The sequence below is a fragment of the Moesziomyces antarcticus genome (genome assembly GCF_000747765.1).
Source record: "Moesziomyces antarcticus DNA, scaffold: scaffold_v10008, strain JCM 10317, whole genome shotgun sequence".
NCBI lineage: Eukaryota > Fungi > Basidiomycota > Ustilaginomycetes > Ustilaginales > Ustilaginaceae > Moesziomyces > Moesziomyces antarcticus.
This window is the reverse complement of record NW_014639002.1, coordinates 453112-475859: the sequence shown is the minus strand read 5'-3', so window position 1 is coordinate 475859 and position 22748 is coordinate 453112. Positions and strand designations below refer to the sequence as shown.

General features: G+C 59.9%; 5 protein-coding genes across 5 annotated transcripts; 3 read left to right on the top strand and 2 right to left on the bottom strand.

Moving 5' to 3' along the window:
- Positions 1 to 1342: 1342 nt before the first annotated feature.
- On the top strand, positions 1343 to 5170 carry PAN0_008d3583 (ankyrin unc44; the record flags this gene model as incomplete). Its single annotated transcript, XM_014801084.1, has 1 exon — positions 1343 to 5170. One exon carries the CDS (start codon positions 1343 to 1345, stop codon positions 5168 to 5170), a length of 3828 nt encoding a protein of 1275 aa, XP_014656570.1.
- Positions 5171 to 5630: 460 nt separating this feature from the next.
- Positions 5631 to 6613, top strand: PAN0_008d3582 (uncharacterized protein; the record flags this gene model as incomplete). The annotated part of the gene is made up of 2 exons (XM_014801083.1): positions 5631 to 6452; positions 6521 to 6613. The coding sequence occupies 2 exons, from the start codon at positions 5631 to 5633 to the stop codon at positions 6611 to 6613; spliced, it is 915 nt and encodes a 304-aa protein (XP_014656569.1).
- A 238-nt stretch (positions 6614 to 6851) lies between these two features.
- PAN0_008c3581 (phosphatidylserine decarboxylase) lies at positions 6852 to 10101 on the bottom strand (the record flags this gene model as incomplete). The annotated part of the gene is made up of 7 exons (XM_014801082.1): positions 6852 to 8443; positions 8543 to 8877; positions 9402 to 9540; positions 9624 to 9649; positions 9763 to 9806; positions 9892 to 9935; positions 10068 to 10101. The coding sequence occupies 7 exons, from the start codon at positions 10099 to 10101 to the stop codon at positions 6852 to 6854; spliced, it is 2214 nt and encodes a 737-aa protein (XP_014656568.1).
- A 203-nt stretch (positions 10102 to 10304) lies between these two features.
- Positions 10305 to 11853, top strand: PAN0_008d3580 (enoyl-CoA hydratase/carnithine racemase; the record flags this gene model as incomplete). The annotated part of the gene is made up of 4 exons (XM_014801081.1): positions 10305 to 10375; positions 10692 to 11256; positions 11349 to 11684; positions 11782 to 11853. The coding sequence occupies 4 exons, from the start codon at positions 10305 to 10307 to the stop codon at positions 11851 to 11853; spliced, it is 1044 nt and encodes a 347-aa protein (XP_014656567.1).
- Positions 11854 to 17379: 5526 nt separating this feature from the next.
- Positions 17380 to 17666, bottom strand: PAN0_008c3579 (uncharacterized protein; the record flags this gene model as incomplete). The annotated part of the gene is made up of 2 exons (XM_014801080.1): positions 17380 to 17462; positions 17528 to 17666. The coding sequence occupies 2 exons, from the start codon at positions 17664 to 17666 to the stop codon at positions 17380 to 17382; spliced, it is 222 nt and encodes a 73-aa protein (XP_014656566.1).
- Between the last annotated feature and the right edge of the window lie 5082 nt (positions 17667 to 22748).

The following is a 22748-nucleotide window of genomic DNA, read 5'->3' as shown; positions in this document are numbered from 1 at the left end:
CATCTGCATTCAAGATCACAATCACATCGCATTCACACGGCAGTCTAGTGTCTAGCGTAGGATGCATCCGATGTCGAAGGGCCTCTTTGCAAAGGGGGGATGTGCAGGATCAGCCCGAGCGATGCACCAGGAGCAGGCGGCATCAGCGAGGCGGTAGCGAGGCGGCAGCGGCAGCGGCAGCGGCAGCGGCAGGAGCGTGGAATGAGGCGAGGTGGGAGATGCAGCCGCGAGCATTCGAACACTCGAACACTGGCCTTTGGTCGCCCACGCTCGCTCTCGGAGAGGCCGCCCCACGTCGGGCTCACACGCGTGTCGGTCGGAGGTTGCGCGTTCACGGCTGTGGTGCAGGAGCAGTGCCGGAGCGGCGCGGTGCGTGTCTGAACCTGCAGAGTCCGAGACCAAGAAAATATGCGCATGGCCAAGTGAGCTGCAGGTTGGCAGATTGGATTGTGCAAATTAGACTGGAAGCGCCCACCCTAGCAGCTACAGCTCAGAGCAGCGCCAAGTCGAGCCAGCTCCGAGAGGCAGGCAGGCAGGCAGGCCAGCGCCATGCATGGCTGCCAGCTTCGAATCGCAGCTGCAGCTGCATGTGCAGCCTGCATGTGCATCTCAATCGACGCAACGCCCAGTGCACGCCGGCGCAACAAAGCGCCATGCAGCAACTCCTCAATCTGCCTTGTCTGTCACCAGTCGGCCAAATCTCGCACATTCTCAAATCATCCTGAGGCGCTCCACGCTCTCATTCCGAAGGATCTCTCGCTCAGCTTCCACCGCCTCGGACCGGTGGGAAGATTGGTCTTCTGCCTCGTTGCGCCGCCTCCGCCTACTCAACCACCGCGGCGTCCGGCGGTATGGTGTGGCGCGCGCTGTCGTATCGATCCATGCCCGAAGATCCACCTTTATAGCAGCGTCCACACTGCAATCACAATGAGCTGCATTCGCTTGCTTAGCGCGCTGCCCTGCTGTCAGCCTCGCCAAGTCAATCCGGCCTTCTTTCACCTCGCTTATGCGCCGCAAATCCGCACGCTCCAACAGCGCAGCCAGCTGGCCAGTGGGCCGCCTCGCCAGCAGCTCGTGTTGGTCTCAGAACGCCGATTTCGAAAAAGCCTTGCCTAATTTTTTCTGATGTAAGCATGACACACCCAGGCCGAGTCCAACACCTGCACGCGCCGTGCGAGTTGGGAGTGCGGGTGTGTGAGACACGCCGGCACGCCCGCACGCATGCACACTTTCGCAAAGCTCAGCCAAAGCGACACTTTTTGCGCCCCACGGCAAGCGCTGATGTCGTGAGAGTCAAACCCACCAAACCTTTCTTCCTCCAATTCACATCGACATTCAAAGCATGGCGGATACGGATCCGGGTTCGTCCAACCACAATGACGTCGCCACAGCCCCGTCTCACGACGTTTGGGCAGACGTCGTCACTCCTCCTAGTCCACCCGCTCGTACCGCTCGCGACGACGCCAACGGCGGTGCCAGCGCCAGCATGCATGCTCCCGCCCATCTGAGGGCCGCGCACACAGACCATACCTCTGCAGACAACTTCGGCTTCCCCTCGGCCGGCCTCTCCACGAGGCTCTCGCGCAAAGACTCTTCCTTCGACTCCAAACCCAGCACACAAAGGCCAGCATTCTCTCCGTACGAGGCCGAGAATCTCGACCTCGCCTGGGCATCATCATCTCAGCAGCCCAAGCGCAAGCCATCGTCCAGCACACTCTCTGCCAATGCATCGGTCTTCAAACCCTCCCGACAAGCTCAAGAGACGCTCCAGGTCTCTTCGTTTGGCAACGATTTCCAGGACCCACTATCGAGTGCATACAGCTCAGCTGATCAGTCCCATACCATCCCGACCTCATCAGCTGAGCCGAACGATCACCAAGGCGACGAAACGATCCGCAACGACGATGCACCAACGGAGCGCGCAAATGGCAATATCGACGCTGAAGAACAGCGAGACGTCATCCAAGACCGGAACGCACAGACAGACTCCGCCGAGCTCCCGGCCACTGACCAGGCTTCGGACGACGACGATGAAGAAGACTTCGTATACCCAGGCACCACCGATGCCGACGATCCGAAAGACCAGCCCACACTGCCAGAAACAAACGGAACGCCCTCGGCTGCTTCTCTGTCGGGTCCCGAACAAGCAGATACCTCATCGATCGGCGACGAAGCTGCCACCTCCTCTATCCCAGCCGTAGCCACTACCGAGACCGCGAGCGCACAACAACCACCTGCCGACCCAGCCCGTTTACCCACCCGGGCAGCGGACATCGACTACGACAAGCTCGCCCAGCTCTGCAGTCGTGGGTCCCTCTCGGATCTTCGAGCGTTCTTCGAGGCCACTTGCTCCGCAACCCAAGGCTCCCCTGCAACCTCGATGTTCGCCCTCGCCAACGATCCCAATCCCAGCAACGGGCTTGTGCCGCTTCACTTTGCCTCCAGGGAAGGTCAGACCGACATCGTCCGCTGGCTCATCACAGAGGCGGGCGCCATCGTCGAGATGGAGGACCGCGAAGGCGAGACCCCTCTCCACAAGGCCGCCATGGCCGGCAAGCTCTCCGCCACATCCCTCCTCTTGACCCAGGGTGCAAATGCAAACGCAAAGGATTCCGACGGCTGGACTGCCCTCCACAACGCCTGCAGCCGTGGCTACCTCGACCTCGTCCGCGTCCTCATCGATCGCGGTCACGCCGAAGTCGACGCCCAGGGCGGCAGAGGCGCCTGGACTCCACTCATGAATGCTGCGTCCAAGGGCCACCTTCCTGTCGTCCGTCACCTCACGGCAAAATACCACGCCGATCCGTTCATCCGCAACGCTGCCGGCGAGACCGCCTTCGATGTCGCCGCTGCCACCTTTGAGATCTACCTCTGCGAAGTCCTCGAGCGCTACGAGGCCGAACGATGGAATGCCGCTAAATTCACCGGCACGGCCTCCACCGCGCCCGGACAGATCATTCCCGGCCGCGGTCCGTACGAGCCTCTCGCCTTGCACACCACCCTTCCCGTCGTGCTTCACGAGAATCAGCGCCTCGACACGCGTCTCCAGACGCTTGCCATGAACGGCGCAAAGCCAAGGTGGAGCTCTTCCAGCGCAGCACGCGCCCACAAGCCCGACCGACGCTCGCCCACCTCCATGCCGCCCGGCCCTCTCGCTCCCAGCCGCACACGACACTCGCCGATGCGTCAGGACGATGTAGCTTTGCCATCCCGCAAGCTCCCCTACAAGCTCCGCCTTCGCGTGCGCACCAGCCAAGCCGCCGCACGACGTCGCGCTGCCATGGCTGCATCCCAGCGCGGCCAGAACTCGCAATCCACCCAAGAAGACGAAATGGCCAGCACGCCCACTCCCGAGTCCGTCCTGCATGCTCGTCGTGCCGGTCGTGCTGCCGCCTCGACCGCTGTCGACGGCGCCGAACAAGAGAGCTCGCACTTCTGGCTCTCCGAGTGGCAGCTCGATACCACTCATCCTTTGGTCGACGTTGAGCAGGGCTGGCAGTACGCCCAGTCCTTTGATGCGCTAGACGACAAGTGGTCTTCTCAGCCACCACCGCCGCTTGAACGCCTGCTCGAGGGCCGCGGACTCAGCGCCTCGGTCACCCGAGCTTTGACAGGCGGTGCGGGCCTCGCCAACGCACAGGCCGACCAGGAAGCTTCAGCCAGCGGCTGGGTTCGACGAAGGCGCTGGGTCCGCGTCATGCGACGCCGTCTCGACATTGAATTCGGCGACGACCTCGAAGCGTGCGAAGGCGCTGCTTCGGGTGCAAATGAGCTGTCCGGCGACGAAGACGCGGCGTACGGATCTGGCAGCCAGGGCCTGTCGACTGCTGCCATGATGGCGGCGCAGGAGGCCGCCAAGCTCGAATGTTCTCAGTTGGGTCCCGACGCCGACTACGTCAGCCGGGCAAGGGCGCTGGCAGGCTCGAGTGCGGCTGCCGGCGCCACGCCAGCTGATGCCATGGGTGCCGATCGCGACGAGCTGGCCAGACGCATTGCTCGTCTCTACATGGCTATCACCGAGCTTCGCGCCGCGTTCGAAGACGATGACGTCGAGCGCAGGAGCCGCGCCGAGGAGCTCCGAAAGGAGTTTACACTTCAGCTCGGCCAGCTGCGGGAGGCTGCCGGATTGGACGATGACGAGGACGACGAAGGTGACGACGACGACGAGTTCATCTACCCCAACTCGTACAAGGACGATGGAGCTTCTGTCTTTACGCGTATGGTCAACGGCGAGACGTCCGGCACGCTCTCGCGACCTGCGATCTCGCAGCGGCAGAGCAGTGCCGCCTCGCTGATGCGCAGCAGAGTCGAGCCGTCCGAGGCGGGCACTTCGCTCGCAGCCGCTCGCAGCGCCGATCTGGCCGCGAGCCGCGACTTCCGTGTGCCCACCAACGAGGCGCCCAACAAGGTGGCGCTGCGTCAAGGCCCGGCGATGCGCGAGCAGAATCTGCAGCCGCAGTGGGAGCGCGACGAAGAGGCGCGCGACTGCAGAGGGTGCGGTCGTCACTTTACCTTCTTCCTCCGCAAGCACCACTGCCGACGTTGCGGTCGCATCTTCTGCGACGCGTGCTCGTCCAAGCGCGCCCAGCTCCGGCTGGCCGAGATTGTGGTCGACCCGAGCCTGCCTGGGATGGCGGCATCGGAAGTGCTGGCGCCCACGCGCATCTGCAACAGCTGCCATGCCGAGCTCCAGCTGCCGCCGCAGCTGCAAAACACGCGCGGCGCAGAGGCTGTCATGGCCGCATCGCGCACGCGAGCAGCTGGCGACCCTTCGAGTCGCAGCGGCGCCGAAACCCAGCTGGACGAGGGCGGATTCATGTCGACGCTCGCACCGCCTAGCGACGTCTCGAGTCGCGCCAGCGAGCTCACCGAGTGCCCCGTCTGCTCGACGTCGCTCCAGCAGCTCGGCGGCAGCGAAGAGCAGGAGGCGCACGTGCGCAACTGCCTCGAAAACGGAGGCGGCGGAAGCATGCAGGGCGGACGATATCTGGTGTACAGGCTGCCCGAAAACTCGCCGATCGTCGGCAAGGAGTGCTCCATCTGCATGGAGGACTTTGTCGCCAACAGCACCATCGCCCGGTTGCCCTGTCTGTGCTACTTCCACCGCGGTTGCATCGACTCGTGGTTCAAACGCGGCAGGGAGTGCCCCGTGCATGCCAGGTCGTGGTAGCTACCTCTCAGTTCTTTAAGAATCGCATCAGCTTGTTTATAGAGGCCGTTTGTTTGCAATGCATCATAGTCACGTCGAGGTTGTGTCTCAGGTAAGGCCGGGTGTAGAGGAAGAGAACGAGAGATGGAGCCGAAAAATCGAGAAGTGTTGCATGAGTGACCTAACAAACCTCAGCCCAAAAAAAAACAGGGTCGCGTCGCGCGTGGTGGAGAACAACATCGCATACAGGGCTTGAAAGGGTTGCGTTGCGCAATTTCGAGCGTTGGCTGCCTCCACCATCTCGAGGATCCATTCGCCAACTGCACCGTCTTGATATCGCCGCCACCACGTCCGCCCCAAGCACCACAAAGATCACAGCGTCCGAACGCCATATTGATCGCCATACCTTCGCCGCGTCACCTCGAGCATTTCCACCGCCTTCGTCTCGAGCTTTCTTTCCACAACTTGGCGCGCGGGAGTCATGTCGTCGGAAGAGCCTTTTGCGTCGGAGGGGCACAAGACGGACGAGCAATTGGCGATTGAGCAGGAGCAGCAGGACGAAGAGCGCGAGACGTCGCTTGCGTTTCAGAAAGAGACCCGCGATGTCGAATCACCATCAGCCACGGCACCCGTCGACACAGCGCCAGCTAACGAAGAGGTAGTGGAAGAGGTTGCTGCTGTGGAAGAGGCAGTTGGAGGCACAACCAAACCAGCAAAGAGTGGTAGGAAGAGTCGATCATCAGGCGAGGCTGTTGAGGTGGAGCCTCGCAAGAAGGCGCGGCGTAGCGAAGCACCCCTCGACGAAAACGTTCGACTGGACCGTCTACGTCAGGCACTCTTCCGCTTCCTGGATCTGATCGAACACAGGGCCACGGCTAGTAGCTTTGCGAAAGCGTTGCCGCACATTGACGTCGAGTCGGTGGAAGCGCTACGCATGCAGTTCGTCAGCCAGCTCATGGAAGCGATCATCGACGAGAGCGAGAAACTCATCGAGTCCAACGAGCTCGAAGCCAAGCTGGCTTCGCTACACCGACTTGCGCACGAGGCAGACGCGAGGTTCCATGCAGGCTACGCCGAGGGAGCGGAAGAGCTCAAGGACGTTTGGCGCAAAGAACTCGACCTCGATACGGCCATCTCGGCCCGTGCCATCCCAGACCAACAACGAAGAGTCGATCAACTCAAGCAGGAACTCGACCAAGTCAGGAAGCAGAACAACGACATTCACGCCACACTGCTCCAGACCCAGAAGAGGGCGAATGCTATCCAGCAAGATGCAAGAGAGTCTCTCAACGCTCTGGAATCGGTAAGCAGCCCGCATGCACACAGCATCGAAACTCGCACTGACACTCGCTTTGCGCATTTGGATCACAGGCAATCAAGGGTCTGGAAGCAACACCAGAGATGCAGAACCAGCTGCGCCAAACTATGGACGACCTCCTACACGATCTTGGCGCGCGCGTCTGAATCGCGCCTTGCTGCTTTTGCGCCGCATCTGTACCTCTTCGAACGCCTGGCTTTCAGCCGCTGTACGATCATTGTTACCCGCGCGCTGTGTTTCAGAGAGTGTATGATTTCAGATTGACCTCGATCCCACGGCGTTGGCCGTAGCCGGTGTGGGTGATTACATGCTGCGCTCGCTGCGCGTGTTGAACGACAGCGCGCGTGCAGGGTATAGCAGTGTGTTTCCGACGCCCCTTGTTCTTCAAACCTGTCTGCCGTTTTTCCTGTCTTCATCCTCCTCCTCGCGACTTGGCGGTCGAATATCGCCGAGGCGCTCACCGACCTTGATCTTCTGGTCCGGCTTGAGGTCAAAGCGGAAGTCGCTCGGCGCCTCAAAGACGAGCACGATGGTCGATCCGAGCAGGAAGCCACCCATCTCATCACCCGCGCCCAGCGGCTGGCCACCAAGCAGCTTGCTCGCGCCCGAGTACGACGCCTCGGAATACGTGCCCGCCAGATAGCGCTGCATGCGCACATTGGTGCGCAGCGCCTTGTCAAAGTTGATGCGGATCGAACCCACGTTGGTCGCGCCCACGGGGACCATGCCGAAGAAGCCGTGGCGCCAGCGACCCAGCAGCGCCACGCGCTCGTTGAGCACAAACAGGTTCGACAGTCGGTTGGCCATGTACGGCGACACCGAGTAAAGCTCGCCGCGGAAGTGGCGGCGGCGCTCGGCCACCCAGTTGGTCGGGCTGTGGAAGCGGTGGTAGTCGCCCGGGGCGAGGTAGATGACGCAGAAGAAGAGCTTGTTGCCCTCCTTGAGTCCCTTCTGTCCCGGCGAGTGCGGCTGCAGCAGCGGCGGAAGCGCACCCACACCCATCTCGTATGCAACATTGGCGTAGCGTCCCAGCACCTCGGGCGTGTCCGGCTCCGGCATACCGGCATCGTCGATCTGCTTGGGCTGTTTCTTCGTCGTTGCATCTGCGCTGCCCTCTTCGCCGTCATCTGCGTCCGCATCGGCGGCGCTGTCAAAGTCGGTGGGCTTGGTCGAAGGCGCCACGCCGGTCGCGTTGGCTGGATCGGATGGCGCACGCTTCACCCACGACTTCCAGTAGGACGCCTTGACGAATCGGGTCCATTTCGACTTGCGCTTCTTCACCTCGTCCGGGTCGGGCATGGCCGACTTGCTCTTCTCGTCGCCGAGCAGCTCGTCGAGCGTATAGTCGATGCCGTTGACCGAGGCAAACTGGCGATCGTCGATGCGCGCATGCTGCGTCTCCTCCTCGGACTTGCCAACCACGCTCTCTGTGGCCTCGGGCGCGCTCGTCACGCCTAACAAGGCATCGAGCGAGTAGGTGATGCCCTTGACCTGCTCGACGCGTCGGCCGGCGATCTCGCCAAAGTGGAGCACCTTGCCGTCGGCTGGAGAGACGAGGATGCTGTCGTCGATCTTGCGCGCGCCCTCCTTGAGCTCGCGGTAGAAGAACTCGCCGAGGCTCTTGTAGTGTGTCAAGTCCGGGTCCTTCATCTCGTCCAGGTTGCAGCCAAAGATGTACGCGTAGAGCTTGAAGCCGAACGGACGGAACCAGACCGGAAGCGTCAGGTTGTTCGCCCAGCCCCAGGCGCGCGATATGGCATTGAGCGGAAGCGCGCCGATCACGTAGACGGTCCATGGCCCCTGCATTCTGACTACCTGGCCATTCTCGTCGACAATCTTGGTTCCGACGCCCTTGCCGTCACGCTCAGCAACGTAGTTCCTGCGCGCCTGTACACCGACAAGAACGACGGCGCCGAGAAGGATGGGGATCGGGTACCACTTGATCTGTGTACCTGTCCATGACTTGGACAGCTTTTCTGTTGGCCGGAGATGGGCAGACACGCGAAGACACGCGATGCAAGGTCAGACGGCTGCTGCAGAATCAGAGACATTGGCAAGATTTGCGGGCCACTTACCTTGATATGAGTCTTTGTTATCACCCTGCTTTCCTCCTTGTTGCTGTTTGGCCTGTTCCTCGGACTTAATACGAGCCGCGCGGTGGCCGCGAACGGTGTTGGCTTCGTGCTCGGCCTGGAGCGGGTCGCGGCTGTAGAAGCGTCGCGAGAGGATTGCAGGTGCTTGGTGCGCCAAGGCTGGCTTCCTCGCCAGCGCGACAGTACCGAGCGTGTGTTGGGTTGCGGACCTGGTCAAAAGCGAAGAAGTGGCGAGCCCAGCATCGGACCGCGCGAGGGAGCGCAGCATGGCGGCTGGGTCGCGATTCCTCAACAGAGTTGCGCGCATGTGCGTGTGACTTTGGTCGCGTGCGAGCGATCAATTGTCGTTTGCCAATGGACGATGCTGATGCGGACGATGAAGCGTGCTCGTGGATTGGGAGAAGGGCAGATGCAGCTGCACGCACGCTGGAAGAACAGCTGGAAGGGTGAGAGTGTGGCGCGACCGCCAGCCAAGCGCTTTCAAATTGTCCAAGAGTCGAGGCACTTTTGACAGAGCAATTTTGAGCGTTGCGTTGCACCCGCGTCATTCGGCTCGCTATGGCTGCCCGATATCGAACCGATCTCAGGCGGGCTTCCATGCACCGCGCAGCAACCGAATCACACGCCTCGAAACTAAGCACAATGACGGACTTGCAGCTTCCCTCTCCACTCGCCTCGTCACAATCAGCCGAGTCAATGGACTGGTCCGGTATCATGAGTAGATTGGTATGGACATCAGCACACGAGATAGCTCGAACGAACAGTCTGGAGTAAAATACGGCAAGAAACAGAGCAGGCCGAGAGCGGGTCACACGCGATTCCAGCTGGGCGGCATCCTTACTGAGTAGCGCCGTATTGCGGAGGCGGAGGCTGGTACACGATGGGCTGGCCCTGCTTTGGAATCCACTCGCCGTTGCCCGTGTAGCGCACCTGCCCGCCGTAGCGCTCTTCGGCCTTCATCTTTTTGTAGATGAGCCAGACTGTTAGAAAGCGAGGGAGAGAAGAGACGGGGATCCGGTCAGCCTAGCCAACGTGCCACGGGAAGCAAGCTTTTTGGACCCACATGCATGAATATGTCCGGGAAGGTATCTGTGATGTATCGAAAGTCATGGAGTGGACATGTGCGCAGTCAGTACAACTCAATCCGCAAAGCGGAGCAGAGAGAGCGATCTGGCGCTGCCAACAGAGGTCAGGATACTAACCCGAGCAGAGTGAGCAGGATGTTGATCATCAGGTCGCAGGAGCACTGAAATCGACGGAATCGGCGGTAAATTAGAAGCGGTGAGTTTTTGTATACACCAGGCGTGCCAGACATCAGCACGCGGACTTACGCCTGTGATGAACGCCACCGCGGCAGGCGGGAAGATAAGCGCCACTGATGTCGTCGTCGAGCGCGATCAAGAACAGAACCAAGTGAAGATGCACAGCATCAACAGGCGTCAGTTTCTGAGCCTTAGGCGGCGTGCCGTGCTTCGCGCAAGCCTCGTGTGTGTGTCCCTCTACTCACCCAGGATGAGGATGATGTCCGCACCGCTAGACATGATGAGCAGCGTCGATAGAGCGTAGGGGTTCGAGTTGTTGGTCGTTTCACGTAGAATGGCTCGTTCGCAAGAAAGAATGTGACGGTGATGGGGCGTGTCGACTCGATACGATCAGACGTTTGGCACGATGGTGCAGGTGAGGAGGTACGTCGTGTCCGTGCGGCGCCACGAAATTTGAGGGGCATGCCATGCCACACTTCGGCATGCTGCGCAGCTCGCCAAAAGCTGAGGATGTGGAGGCGGTGCACCCATCGAATCGGCCGAGTCTCATCGGGTGGGTCCTGACGCCTCATCGGGAACGGCCATCTTCCCCGCATTTTTCGACTTTTTTGCCGGCTCAAGAAGGCCGGCGACCGGCCCAACTTGAAGTGTTGGTCTTGACCGCATGGTCCAAGCGGCGCTTGTTGGCTTCCCCACACCCTCCGCGCCGAACAGCATATAGTCTCGCCACCACCTCAACAGGGAGACACCCGAGCTGCCGAAGCTTTCTCAATCACTTTCCATCCCATCTTGTCTCGCCGCGCATCCACCCCTTGAACTATTCGATCCAAGGCCCGTCCCGAACAACCTCGTCTCTTGAAACGCCACAGCAACGTCCGCATCGCCATGTTGAGCTCGACTCTGACCATGCCCAAGGTGGGCTCGCATCTGATCCTCACCTCGCCTGCCAAGCACGTGCTTCAGATGACGCTCAACCGACCCAAGCAGCTCAATGCCATGACCGATGCCATGGAGGAGGACATCTGCCGCGTCTTTGACTGGTTCGAGTCCGAGCCGTCGCTGTGGGTCATCATCCTTGCTGGAAAGGGCAGAGCCTTCTGCGCCGGTCAGGACCTCAAGGACTGGCTCAACAAGAACCAGACCTCCGACACCGTGCGTCATGCGACGGGAGAGCCCATGCAGTCCGACGCCGAGGTCAACAAGTCGCTTCAGCGCCTCAAGCGCGGCGGCTTTGGAGGCATGAGCACTCGCAGAAGCGCCAAGCCCATCATCGCAGCCGTCGACGGCATCTGCATGGGAGGCGGCACAGAGACCATTCTCAACTGCGACATGGTCGTCGCTAGCACCCGCTCCGTCATCGGCTTGCCCGAGGTCGCCCGAGGCGTCGTCGCCGCCATGGGAGGCATTCCTCGTCTCACCCAGCTGTGCGGACATGTAAGTTCAATTTGTCTCGGTTCAGGCCCGATACAAGGACACTTTCCGCTGACGTCTTCTTCCCGACTTGTCTCGCCGCTTGCGACTATTAGCAACGAGCATCGGAGCTTCTGTTGCTCGGAAAGCCCATCAGCGCCAAGGAGGCGCACGACCGATACAACATGGTCAACCGCTTGGTCGACGTGGCCAAGTCCACCTCGGAGGAGCTCGGCCAAGCCGCTGTGGATCAGGCCGCCATCGAGCTCGCAGTGCAGCTCACGCAGAACAGCCCAGACAGCGTGCTGGTGACCAAGTCGGCTCTCGTCATGGCTCGCGACGCTGCAGGCGGCGACATTGACGACTCTGCGCGCGACAACATGCTCTCCGACCGCAGCAGGCTGCTGTATGTGGGCAAGAACATCAACGAAGGGCTCGAAGCGTTCAAAGGGGTAAGTCGGAGACCACACGACCCGCTACACCGATCCATAGTTTGCTCATGCTGATCCGTCTCCTCACTTTCTCAACTTGTACCTCGATGACACGCAGAAACGCGACCCCAAGTGGTTCAACCCCGTGCCTCTTGCCGCTCCGACCGGCCAGCCCACGTCGAAGCTTTGATTTCGCACAGCTCTCGCATCTTGACTTTATTCTTGTGTGATGTTCAGCCTTCTCACTGGTTCGGTGTTTCAGTGTTAAGCGCAGTCTCTTTCGTCGAAGAGTGTTTATACGTGTGATTGTGCAATCTGCCCGTCTCTTGCGACGTTACGATCTGCCTCGACAGCCACCAACGAGCATCTGTGTTGCTTTCCCCAGCTCACAGTCGATCCTGGCCACGGTCCCAGTCGTTTCGTGAGAGTCTTGTTCGATTTCTGGGCCCTCGCGATCAGACTGAGAGCCTAGGCGTAGGAGGCATCGGGTCAAGAACAAAGCTCGTCCGTCCTGTCTTGATCTCGACTGTCAACGCCATCATCGCAGGATCGATCAACGACAATGTCATCGGGCGATTGGACAAGGCCGATCTATGCCCCCCAACGCGATAGCAGGTTCAAACGCGTGCCGCGATTTCCTGCTGCCACTGGCGCTCGTCATTTTTTTTTTCTCCGCGCCCTGTCACCCACTGATCGCTATTGAAAGCGGAGCCGCACCTCGCCATCTTTCACGCTTGTCGCACTCATCGCGGCGATGACTTCGGTCGGTCAGCCAAGCAAAGCCAGAAACGAGCTTCAGGCACGTCCGACATCGGCTAGGAGAGCGGGTCGAAAAAAGGACCGCTCCCAGCGGGGCGTGCCTGAAACTGCAGCTTGGCAGAAGCGAGACGGCGGGAAAAAACAGAATCACGGCTGGAAGCGAACCGACCGACGCACGTTGCACCAGAAGCGAGACCGAGACTGCTCGCTGTGCGTCTTTGTGTACAGCTTCGGTACCGTAGTGGCTGGCGCAGGACCGAAGAGGTACAGGTGCATCGGTCTCGGCAAGCCAAGGGATCGCCGGGAGTAACCGTTCATGCACCACGGTACACTTCGATGAGGCGTGCCGACAGGTGGTACGGTATCAGCGAGTTCATTGGACGGAAGAGGCCGCTGCATTGCGACATCGCTTGGCGCGAGTGTCTTTGACAGGGCGGTTCGCTGCGCCTGCGCCTGACCCTGAATTTGCACAAGCGAGCTGTCTTGTACCTGGTCTTGCGCCGGCGAGCTCTGCTCGGATCAGCTCGTACAGCCCTGTGCAGGCTGTCTTGCACGCTGGGTGATGCCACGCGGACGCAAGCAAACGTGGGTGTGGCGGTCCGAGCGCCGCCGACCATGCACAGCAGGCACGGATGGACGCCTCCGCGATCGCATCCTCGGGTTCGTTGTTCGTGACATGTTTCAGTCGTCCCAAGACGGTCGTGCATGAGATTGCCGCGATAAGAGCGCGCCCGTGTGGGAGCTGACGGGCCAACTGTCAAAGAGTGGCCATGACATGCCAACTTTCGAGCATGAAGCCGAATGCCAGCACACCTTCGGCCTGTCCCACGCGCACCTGCGTTCGCATGCATGCTTGGATCGGTCGCGTTTGGTCTCCGACGCTTTCGCGCGGTAGAACAGGGCTCACCGCTCCTCGTCGGAGCGGCCTTCGCGGTGGCCCTGGTCAGTGATCCTGACGGACCGCTTCGACCCAGTGACCATGCTCGGCCTAGATCGGTCCATCCAGTGGTTACTTTGGATTTGCCAAGCTTGAGAGAAGTTGTGTTGCCTCCTTTGCGCGCATGGTGCAGGGACTGGAGAATCTCGACAGGAATGACATTGGTGCATGGACGTGTGCAAGACTGCTGGCATGGGTCCCCCTGTCACTAGACAGCTCCACATCGACTCCGAAGCGTGGCGCATTGAAAAGATCGCCAGTCGATACCGTGACAATGCTTCTTTCGGCCCACTCCGAAGCACCGTGGGATTCGGGACCGGTCTGTATCATCGGTGCGAAATTGGCCGGGCAAAAAAAAAAAATCAAAAATGAAAATGAAAAAGGAAAAAGAGCAAGAGAGCAAGACGATCCCACGCTCGGTCTGGCGGGGAAGAGCGAGACAGGGGCCGATTGCAACGTCGCAACTGGCAAGCAGACGTGCGTGAGAAACTCATGAATTTCGCAGTCTCCGCTGCTCTTTTTGTGCAGGCTGCCACTCGTCTTCTCCGACGTGCCTCTCGAGGGTCCGCAAGCTGTGGTGTGCAATCGCGCTGTGCAGCCTTGACCGCTCACCCACATGCGTCGGCATACAAATGCAGGCAGCACGCTGCGGAGCGACGATCCAGCACCCACGTCGGCTTGCGGCCGGCGAAACGGAGTAGCGACGACCCCGCCAGCCGTCGAAAGAGCAACTAAAGAGACTGGCGAGCCAGGTAGCATGGTGGCGCCTGCAAACTGCATCGGGCGATCATCAAGCGTGCACGAAGTGTTGCAAGCCGGGGAGAGGAGCTTCAAAGCACGCGCCATTGTCACCGACAGCTTAGACACCGCAAATCGCCGATTCCCATTGTGGTGTCCATAAAGGCTTTGCGGTGCATATGAAGCTGTCGCGTTCCGCGGTTCGCCCTGTACCAAGGGCACCTATTCCGGTCGCAATGCCCCCGATAGTCAGCTGGTCTGGGTGCTTTGCATTCTCCTTTGGCATTGTCTGGGACATGAAAAATCCGCCTGGCGCTTGTTCCTTTGCCCTTCTCTCGAGCTCTCTTTCATTTGTGTGCCTGCCACTGTGATGACTTTGCCTATTGACCAAGTGCGTAGATAGCACACACATCAGCCGGCATGCCGTCGGATCTGGTGCATAAGGCGACTCCGGATGCCAGCGATGCTGTGGAACGTCGGAGGCCACCCGCACGGCTATTTCGCACATCTAGCGGGCCGGAGCACCTCTAATTCGTCGCTTGGTACGCGGCGGCGGCTGCGGTGCCGCGAGCCGGATCTGTTGCGGATCCTTTCTCGCGCGTTGATGCAGGAGCACCAGGCTAGCTCGGACCAGCGTTAGAAAGCGGGATTTCAAGGACGCGCTGGTGTTGCATTGCTGCTGATGCTTCTGGCGAGCAGGATCCCGATCTGAGCGCTTGCCCTACGGCTCGAGTCGTATTGATGTGGTCCGCGAGCGGAGTTGCGGATCTTCGGCTGCGCGTTGCAGTCTTGCCAGACCCATGGGAACGCGAAAGGGCGGATTGACCCCCACTTTTCCAAATTTTGAATGCTTGGATCAGCCTTGGACTTTTGCCAGCTTGGAGACGCACGCCATTGTGTGCGGGTCTGCGGATTGGATGTCCGCGCGAGCGAGCCGCAGACCCACCGCCTCGTGGTTCCAGGAACCACTGATGCCATTGTGTACCCGGCTACCCGCTCCGCAGCATAGCCGGACTCCGGATCTAGTGGGTGGGACGGGGACCATGATCGGTGTGGGGCAGTCCGGACGAGCACAGGATATGCTGAATGAGACAGCTTGATGGGGTGGGCAGGATGAAAGCAGCGACCTTAGCTGGGACGGACGCTCCGCCCTGCCCTCGTGCTCGCGTCAGGAAGCCGTCCACGGTCTCCGGAGCGTTCGGTGGTCAACTTTGACGCTACCGTACGTGTGCGTGGCGGTTCCATGGGGCAACTCCGTCCGCCTTCGACTGTTGAAACGGGGTCGTGCGACTTGAACCAGCTAGTCGAGCCTTTCTGGTCGTCGAGACAGGCTCTCAATCGCGATCCATCTGAGTTCTTCCCGCTCGCGTGTTGGTCTGACAGCCGCGGGGCGGTTTATTTGGCCACTTTTTTACGCTCGAATTTCAACGAGCAAGCTCTCCTTTTCTTGAAAGGAAATCGAAAGTCGCTTTCTCTTTGGCCTTGTCTTGTGTCCGATTTTGGCAAGTGTGCCCGTTGATGGCAACGACAGGGAAAGCATGCACCGGAGAATGTGAGGCTGTCATTGACCCTGCTGTTCGGGGTATACGAGACACAGTCGACTGCGGCCGCCTTCGCTGCGGACAGGCAACCGGCTTAGGCTTAAAGGAACGGTTTGATCGAGCTTGGCAGGCTGTCTGAGATCGCTTCGTTGAAGGAAGGAAACCCTGGCCGCCCGATCCACCCCACGAGAGGGACGACACAGGATTGGATCGCCCGATGACAGGTGGCGTCGGGTGGCAATTCCAGCATGGATAGCCGCCCAGATTCCCACGATTTTGCATGAGCATGGATTTCGGCTAGGGCGGAGCTGCACCGCGCAGAGGGCTGGGCCTGCAAAGCCACCTGCAGCGGCTGTCCCTTGATGACCGAGGCAACAGAGCTCGCCTGGCGTGCTCTGCATACATGAAGCCACCCGAGGAGCGGCCAACTTGTGCACTGGGATGCACGGTCGCCGGCGATTCTGCCGTTGCCGATGCGTAGCACACAGGCGCAGGCAGGGACCAACCAGCCTATCGGCGATCCAAGGGCTCGAGTAAGACGATTGCAGCAGTGTCACGAGCGGCATGAAGATCGAGCGGTCGAACGACGCGACTCGCTAAGCGTCGAAGCCCGCCTCCAACCACGAAGCGGAGCAGAGGCCGGGGACGGAGACGCGAATGCTCTCACGCTAAGCAGAAGCAAAGACGTACTGGTGCCTCATGGGTGAAGCGGAAGTCTACTTTCATATTGGATCGCGCCCCGACAACTTGGCAACCGCCAAAGGCCACCGTCAGACCGGTTACGAGGGCGGGTACTCTCGCTCGACGCGCTCGATAGAGCGGTAAAACCGACCATCACTAGATCAAGCGCCCAGATTGCCGCTTCAGCCGCCGACCTCTCGTCACGACGTTGTCGCACAGAACCCAGTGAGGGCAGAGGGTCGGCTCTGACGGGCGCTTGCTGCGCTTAAGCTGAGCGCCTCCCCGAAGAACGTCAAGAGTTCAAGTGAGCCCGGGCAGCAAAAGCCGACTGCGAGCCACGAGAGGCGAGGCGGTCGCCAGGTGAAATGCTGCCGGCAGAACCGCAGCAAGTCAAGGTGGCGCAGCGCCTCCGGAGGTGCGGGCGGCTGTGGCCAGTGGCCTAGACAGCCTCTGTGTGGCTGACCAACTCGGCGCTTCCATGCACCTTTTCCCAAGCGAAGGTTTGTTCTTCCCGCCACCAGTGGCGCACCCAGGTGCATCCAGGTGGCTCGCCCAACTCCGTCGGAGGGCCTTTTTTTTTTTTTTTTTGGGGTGGAGGAAGCCAGGCCCACTCTCTCGTTTGTCTGTGCGCCCACGCGTTCCTGACTTCATTTAATTTAATTTTTTCAATTTGCCCGCTTCTTCGATCGCCTCGGTTGCTCTGAGACCAACACCCGTCCTGACGCGTGGGCGACACGCTCCTACGCGTCTGGGCAGCCCGAGGAGTTCGATGGCGTGCAGCAAGAAAAAGAGTCGGCCCGCTGCAGGCCATCGACGCACTGCTAGGCTCGGCTTGACACGGTACCACGAACAGCACACTGTCCGCCGTCATGCTGCAGTGCAGTACATTGCAGTTTGCATCCAAGGCGCAAACTAACTAACAGCTCTACGGGCACGGAACCACGTGCTGCAAGTCTTCGCTTTCGCTTGTAGTACCGGCAGGTCTACACCGCTTGCTTAGCATCGCTCCTCGCTGGTCGCTACGAGCCCTGTGAACAAAGTTGGTCCCCTCGGGCTTCTGTCAGGCATCTGCGATGGACGCCAGTGTAGCCGGATGGAACGTCTGGGCCGCAAGATAGAGATCGACCGTGGGCCAGGGCGATCCTGGCGCAGAACGGAGTTGCAAGTCAAGGCTCGAAATGAAAAGCGCTTGCAGGCGGGTCTCTCACTTTCGAAAGGCGATTGCTGCTGCTCGATGGGAGGCGTCACAGCTGACCCGTCCTCGCACTGGAACTGCCTCCATCGTCGCTCGGCGGGAGCGGTCTCTGGATATCTGTAAGGCCGGCTGGTCTGAGTTGGTGTACACATGCCTGTTTGCTTGCCCGCCTCGGCTGAGGAAGCGAGACCCCGCGCCGCTTCTAACTCATGGCTGATCTCTGAGCCTCTTTTTGCCTTTGCAGCCAGCTTGCAACTGCACATTTGCTCTGCTGGCAAGCACGATCGATCGTCGACGCCTTCTCCCCCAGGTCGGAATCGAGTTCAGATTCCGCTGCAGTGGTTGCCGCTCGCCTGAAATTTCTAAAAATGCAAGCTGGTAAGCCTGCTCTCCCTTTCACCCTCTTTTCCCACCCAAGACCCACTTTGCTGTAGACGGACCTGCATGCTCGAGTTCATGCTCCGACCCACAGTTGCAGTCTGTGAGTTTAGGTTACTGTACAGCTCTCTTCGTCCACTTGCCAGCTGGCTGAAAGCACTCTCCGATGGTTGCCTCGCTTATGCGGAAGTGCGCGCTTCCGATGCGCGTCGCTTCATGAAGCGACCGCCGCTCGGTGCTCCTCTCCAAGGCAGCTGGTCCGGAACCGACCAAGTGGTGAAGCTACAGGTTCAAGCTCGATCCTCGCAATCCCCCAGGCCAGCTACTGCGGCCTGAACGGCAAGGCAAAAGGCCTGCAGTTCTCCATCGCTGATTGCTCCGCAACCCCAGCCCTCTTCCTGTCTCCGGCAACAGTTTGGATGCCGGTAGCCGGATGCTCTCTCCTGACGCTCCTCCCACTTGCCATGCTTGGGCCTCGCCCTCGCTCGAGTCGGCTTCGCCTTATCGCATGCTCAAATCAAATCTTTAGCTCGTTGATCGTGGTTGCAGATCTCGTGCAATGGTCGGGAGAGGGCTGCTTTACCGCACTCTTTCACCGCTTGCTACACTTTTGTTGAGCTGCAGAACTGCAGCTGTCGTTCCTGAGGCTGGCCGAGGGTGCCTGCGAGGCTGCAACAAGATGGCGACATCTGCTGAGAGGACACCGTGAGGTTGGACAAGAGCCTGACGTCGATCTGAAGCACACGGGACGCGGCTTTTGATGGAGTGGCGTAAGCGGTCCAGGTCAAACTCTGCTGGGCCGCTCGCCCGCTTTTCCGATGGCGGTGCCAAAGATGGGCGTCTCGCTGGCGGCTCTTTCGAATGCCGAAGAGCGATGCTCGCCTTGTGTGGCCCGCAGAAAAGCCCGGTTACAGTATCTGTCGAATCTCCGTTCGTGACTGCCAAACGGTCCTCACGATGACACACGTCGTGAGCACCCTATACCCATCCTCGGCAGCGCCCGCAAGCAGACACGGAGCCGAGCTTTTGCCTCTCATCGAGATCTCTGTGAGCATGCGTTTGATTGCCGATTGCCCTCCCGCTTCGCACACCCCCGCAGTCTCTCACGGAGCGTTCTCATCGACATACTGGATCGGAAGCTTGCAACAGACCGCTTGGCGGCTGCGCGCGAGCACATGAGCATCGCTCATCGGCTTGGGCTTGGATTCCGATCGCAAGACAACAATGACACGCCCGATACAGTTCTATGATATTGATGGTAATGACGAGGCTCGACAGGCACTTTTGACAGGCTGGTCCACTCAATCGCACCGATCCTCTTTCGATCCTGCTATCCTGATAATGCCAACGGAAGACCTGGCGGGCTGGGTCAGATAACCAGCACCGGGTGGCTGTCGTGATGGTCTGAGTTGGTCTGAGTTCGTTCTGACAATCAGAGGGACAGCGCGTGCCAGCGTTTCAGCCATGTGAACGGCCGGGACGTTTGCGCCGGCGACCTTGCCAGTTGGAGATTTTCCTTTGCCCGCTCTCTCGCGAGATGCCATCGCCACTTGACGTTTTCGTGTTGGTCTCGCCTAGCCTGGCTGATTGAACCTTGTGCGCAGCGGAGTGGACCGCAAACGGTGGCGTCCGAGAGCTAGACCTCAACCGCCATCCTCTCTTCGGACAAGCCACACGATACATGCAGAATTGAGTGACATGGTTCTTGCTGTGCCCCTCCTTTGGCGCATGTTAGAGCCTCGTCGCTGGGCCCGAGTCGCTCGCCGGTCGGGAAATCAATTGTTAAAGGCCGCCGCGGGACCTCTCCACAGATCGAAGGGAGGCAGATGATCTCATCGCGATGCCAGTGCTGGGAACGCCGTTCTCCCACCACCGTCCTCCCCGATTCTCCGCACTCATTGTGATCGACGTCTCCGGAGCGGTATTAAATCGGTGCTTCGGCCGTCTCGATGTCCAGAACCATGGCTTGCTCATGCCACAACGTCTGCCGCCATTGTCGCTCGTCCGTCTGGATGAAGTGAGAGGCACTTGGGCGACCGACATGACTGATCAGGCATTCCGTCAAGCGACAGGGCGTTGCAAGCGATGCTGGGCGATTCGAGCGTGCTGTCGAAGTACGGCTCGGCTGCATCGCTTGCTGCTTCTCCGTCCTTAGCCAAGGTGGCGCTGAACAGAGGCTCTCGGGTGAGAGCGAGCAGGGCTGCCACCTTCTCGACTCCGAATCGTGCCGAACTCTGCATGCAAAGCCAAACGAGCCGCTGCATCGCACACCGATTGCACACCCGGGCCTTGTCGAAAGCGCGATGGCGCCGTAGCGTAGCGTCGCTGTCGGAATCGTCGCGCTTTTGCGACCTGCCCAGCCGGAGCGATTTCGGACATCAGACTTTTGTCTTTCTCTTTCTTTTCCTGCCAGCCACCCCCACTCTATTTAAATTCAGCTGAAAAAAAAAGGTGGCGCAATCGCAGTGGCTTGGGATTTTCATTGCGCGCTCTCCGGTCGGGCGAAAAAGCTCCTCTGCATGCCTTTTCTAGGCTCTCCGACGCAGCAGGATTCTGTCGGCTGACCCGAGGGTGAGCTTACGATGGCCTAGAGCCGATACGATTCAAAGGTCTTTTCGAGGGCCTGGTCGTGATTGCGCACGGGCATGGCATGCTAGATTGCACGTTTCGCTGTGAGGCAAGACAGGGACGAGACCCTTCCGCACAGTCAGCCCAGAGCTCAAAATCAGAGATACAATAGACTCGGACAGCTGTCGTGATTCTTCCTGAGACACGACTGGCCAGTCTTCGGCAGCTGAGGACCGTGCTTGACGCACGAGTGCACGGACGTGTCTCGTCGGAGATCAGGTCCGACATACCGTACTCGGATGGGCAGAGCGACAGTGGGTGCGGGCAATGCAAGCGGACCTTGCAAGAGACAGAGCGCGCAGCTCGAATCCCAGACGCCGCGCAGCGGTTTCATAAGCGCACGGCCAGTTTCATCGTCGATGCCTCGCAGCTGTTGGCCGTCTCTGATACGGCTCTAAATTGCTAGCTCTTTTTTTTTTGGCACTTCTGACAGCCTTCGCTGTCACCTGTCTGGGCACGATCTGCTATCGAGATGCTGGCCCCCTCTGATTTTCGCTCGAATGGCACAGAGCAATGTCAAAAGTCGCAGCTCCCCATCTATGGCATGAGATAGCCTCGCTGAGGTCACCTCGCTTTCATTGATTCTATCGGCGACAGTCGCCCATTGTCCTCGCGCATTGTTCAACGCCATGAATAGGCCTTTTACTCAGGCCTGGATTCAATAAAGCCACGGCAGGCGAATTGACCCTATTGTATATCCCCCGCCCAGGCACGCTGCACCTCGAGTGTAAGCGAGGGAAGCCCACGGCCGAGCGGACAATCCGACGTCGGCACCGGCGCTGGAGGCGAGTTCGTCCCAGGGCCAACGTGATCCTGCCCACCCCCATCCATCGATCCTGGGTAGTGAGTGTGGGTCTTGCGGAAGACGCGAGGCCGATATGCAGGATTTTGGATCCGCCTTGCGCTTCATGCAAGCGCTGCCAGGTTTGATGCACCAAAAAAAGCACTGCGCTGCTGCAGTGCAGTCTGCCCACGCTGCTTGCAGCGGAGTTGCAAGCGGCTCGGCCTTCCGCGCAACTGTCTCTGCACGCGTCCAGCCGGCCTGGGAATTTTTGGCGCTCGCTGCAGTTTGGCCGCTGCAATGCCTGGTCTGATCCGCTTCGCTCTTTTTCTGTTTTTCTTATATTTTTTCTTTTCGGTTTTTTTCCCGCTAGGCTACCACAATTTGGCCCCGGAGCTAGCGGTGCTTGTGTCCTCGTGGCTTTGCTGCAACGATTCGCTTGTGCAGTGCAGTGCAGTCCGCCAGCGGCGTCGAGAAATTTCGAACCTTTGAACCTTGTGCTGTCGCCGACGGTGGCGCTCCGCCATGGCGATCTGCTCGCCTCCGCCCTCCTCCGCCTCCAGCTCAGCTAGCGTGCAGCAAGCTGCCTAAACTAGCACCTGCCTCGGTCGAGCTGCAGTAATTTGGTGCGTGTGATGGCCTGCAGTTTTCGATTCAAACCATCCGTCCGGTGGTGCATCTGGATCCGCCTCATCCAACCATCCACCCAGCCTTTGCCACTGCAGCGAGAGCTCCCATCGATGAAGCACACCCACATCTTCCGGTCTCCCTCTGGTTCGTGTCCGGCGTCTCTCTTCCCCGCCTCTACCCTTGCTATCGCGTCCATCATGCCGAGCTGCCTCGCTTGCCCTGGTGCCTAACTTCAGCTCCGACGGCTGCCTTGTGCCTTTCTCCTGCCCTCGAGCTCGACTTGCATCCTCCCTCAGCAGCTCGCCCCTGTGGCACACTTGGGCTCGCTGCAACCTCGCAATGTCCGCACCAATGAATTGTCTGCCCTGTCAGACTGTGCTCGCTTCTGCGCTCTGCGTCTTTGTGGCTGCTGTCAAACTCGATCCGAGCTGGTCTGCCCCTTCATGCCCCAGCACGCTTGCCCATCTCTGCCTCCAATCCGCCGCTGCCAGGCCTGCCTATGCTCCTTCACCGAGCGGCCGGCTATCGAGCCTCATGCTCACACTCTCGTCGTGCGCCTACCACCGTCACTAGCCGACACTGACTCAGTTTCTCAGTCCGCTTCAAGCACCTCGGACCTGTCTCCGCCATACCTCCTCCTCCCATCTCCCAGTCCGCGCGTTTTACTTAAAAGCTCCCCCCTCGGATCGCTCGGTGATGGTCTGCATCCCCCATCATTCCCATCGTTAACATTTCCACTCTGCCTCTACCTTCCTTACCCCTCTTCCCCCCCCCGCTAGCTTGCAAGCCTTTACTCCCATCATATCTCTTTGGACGC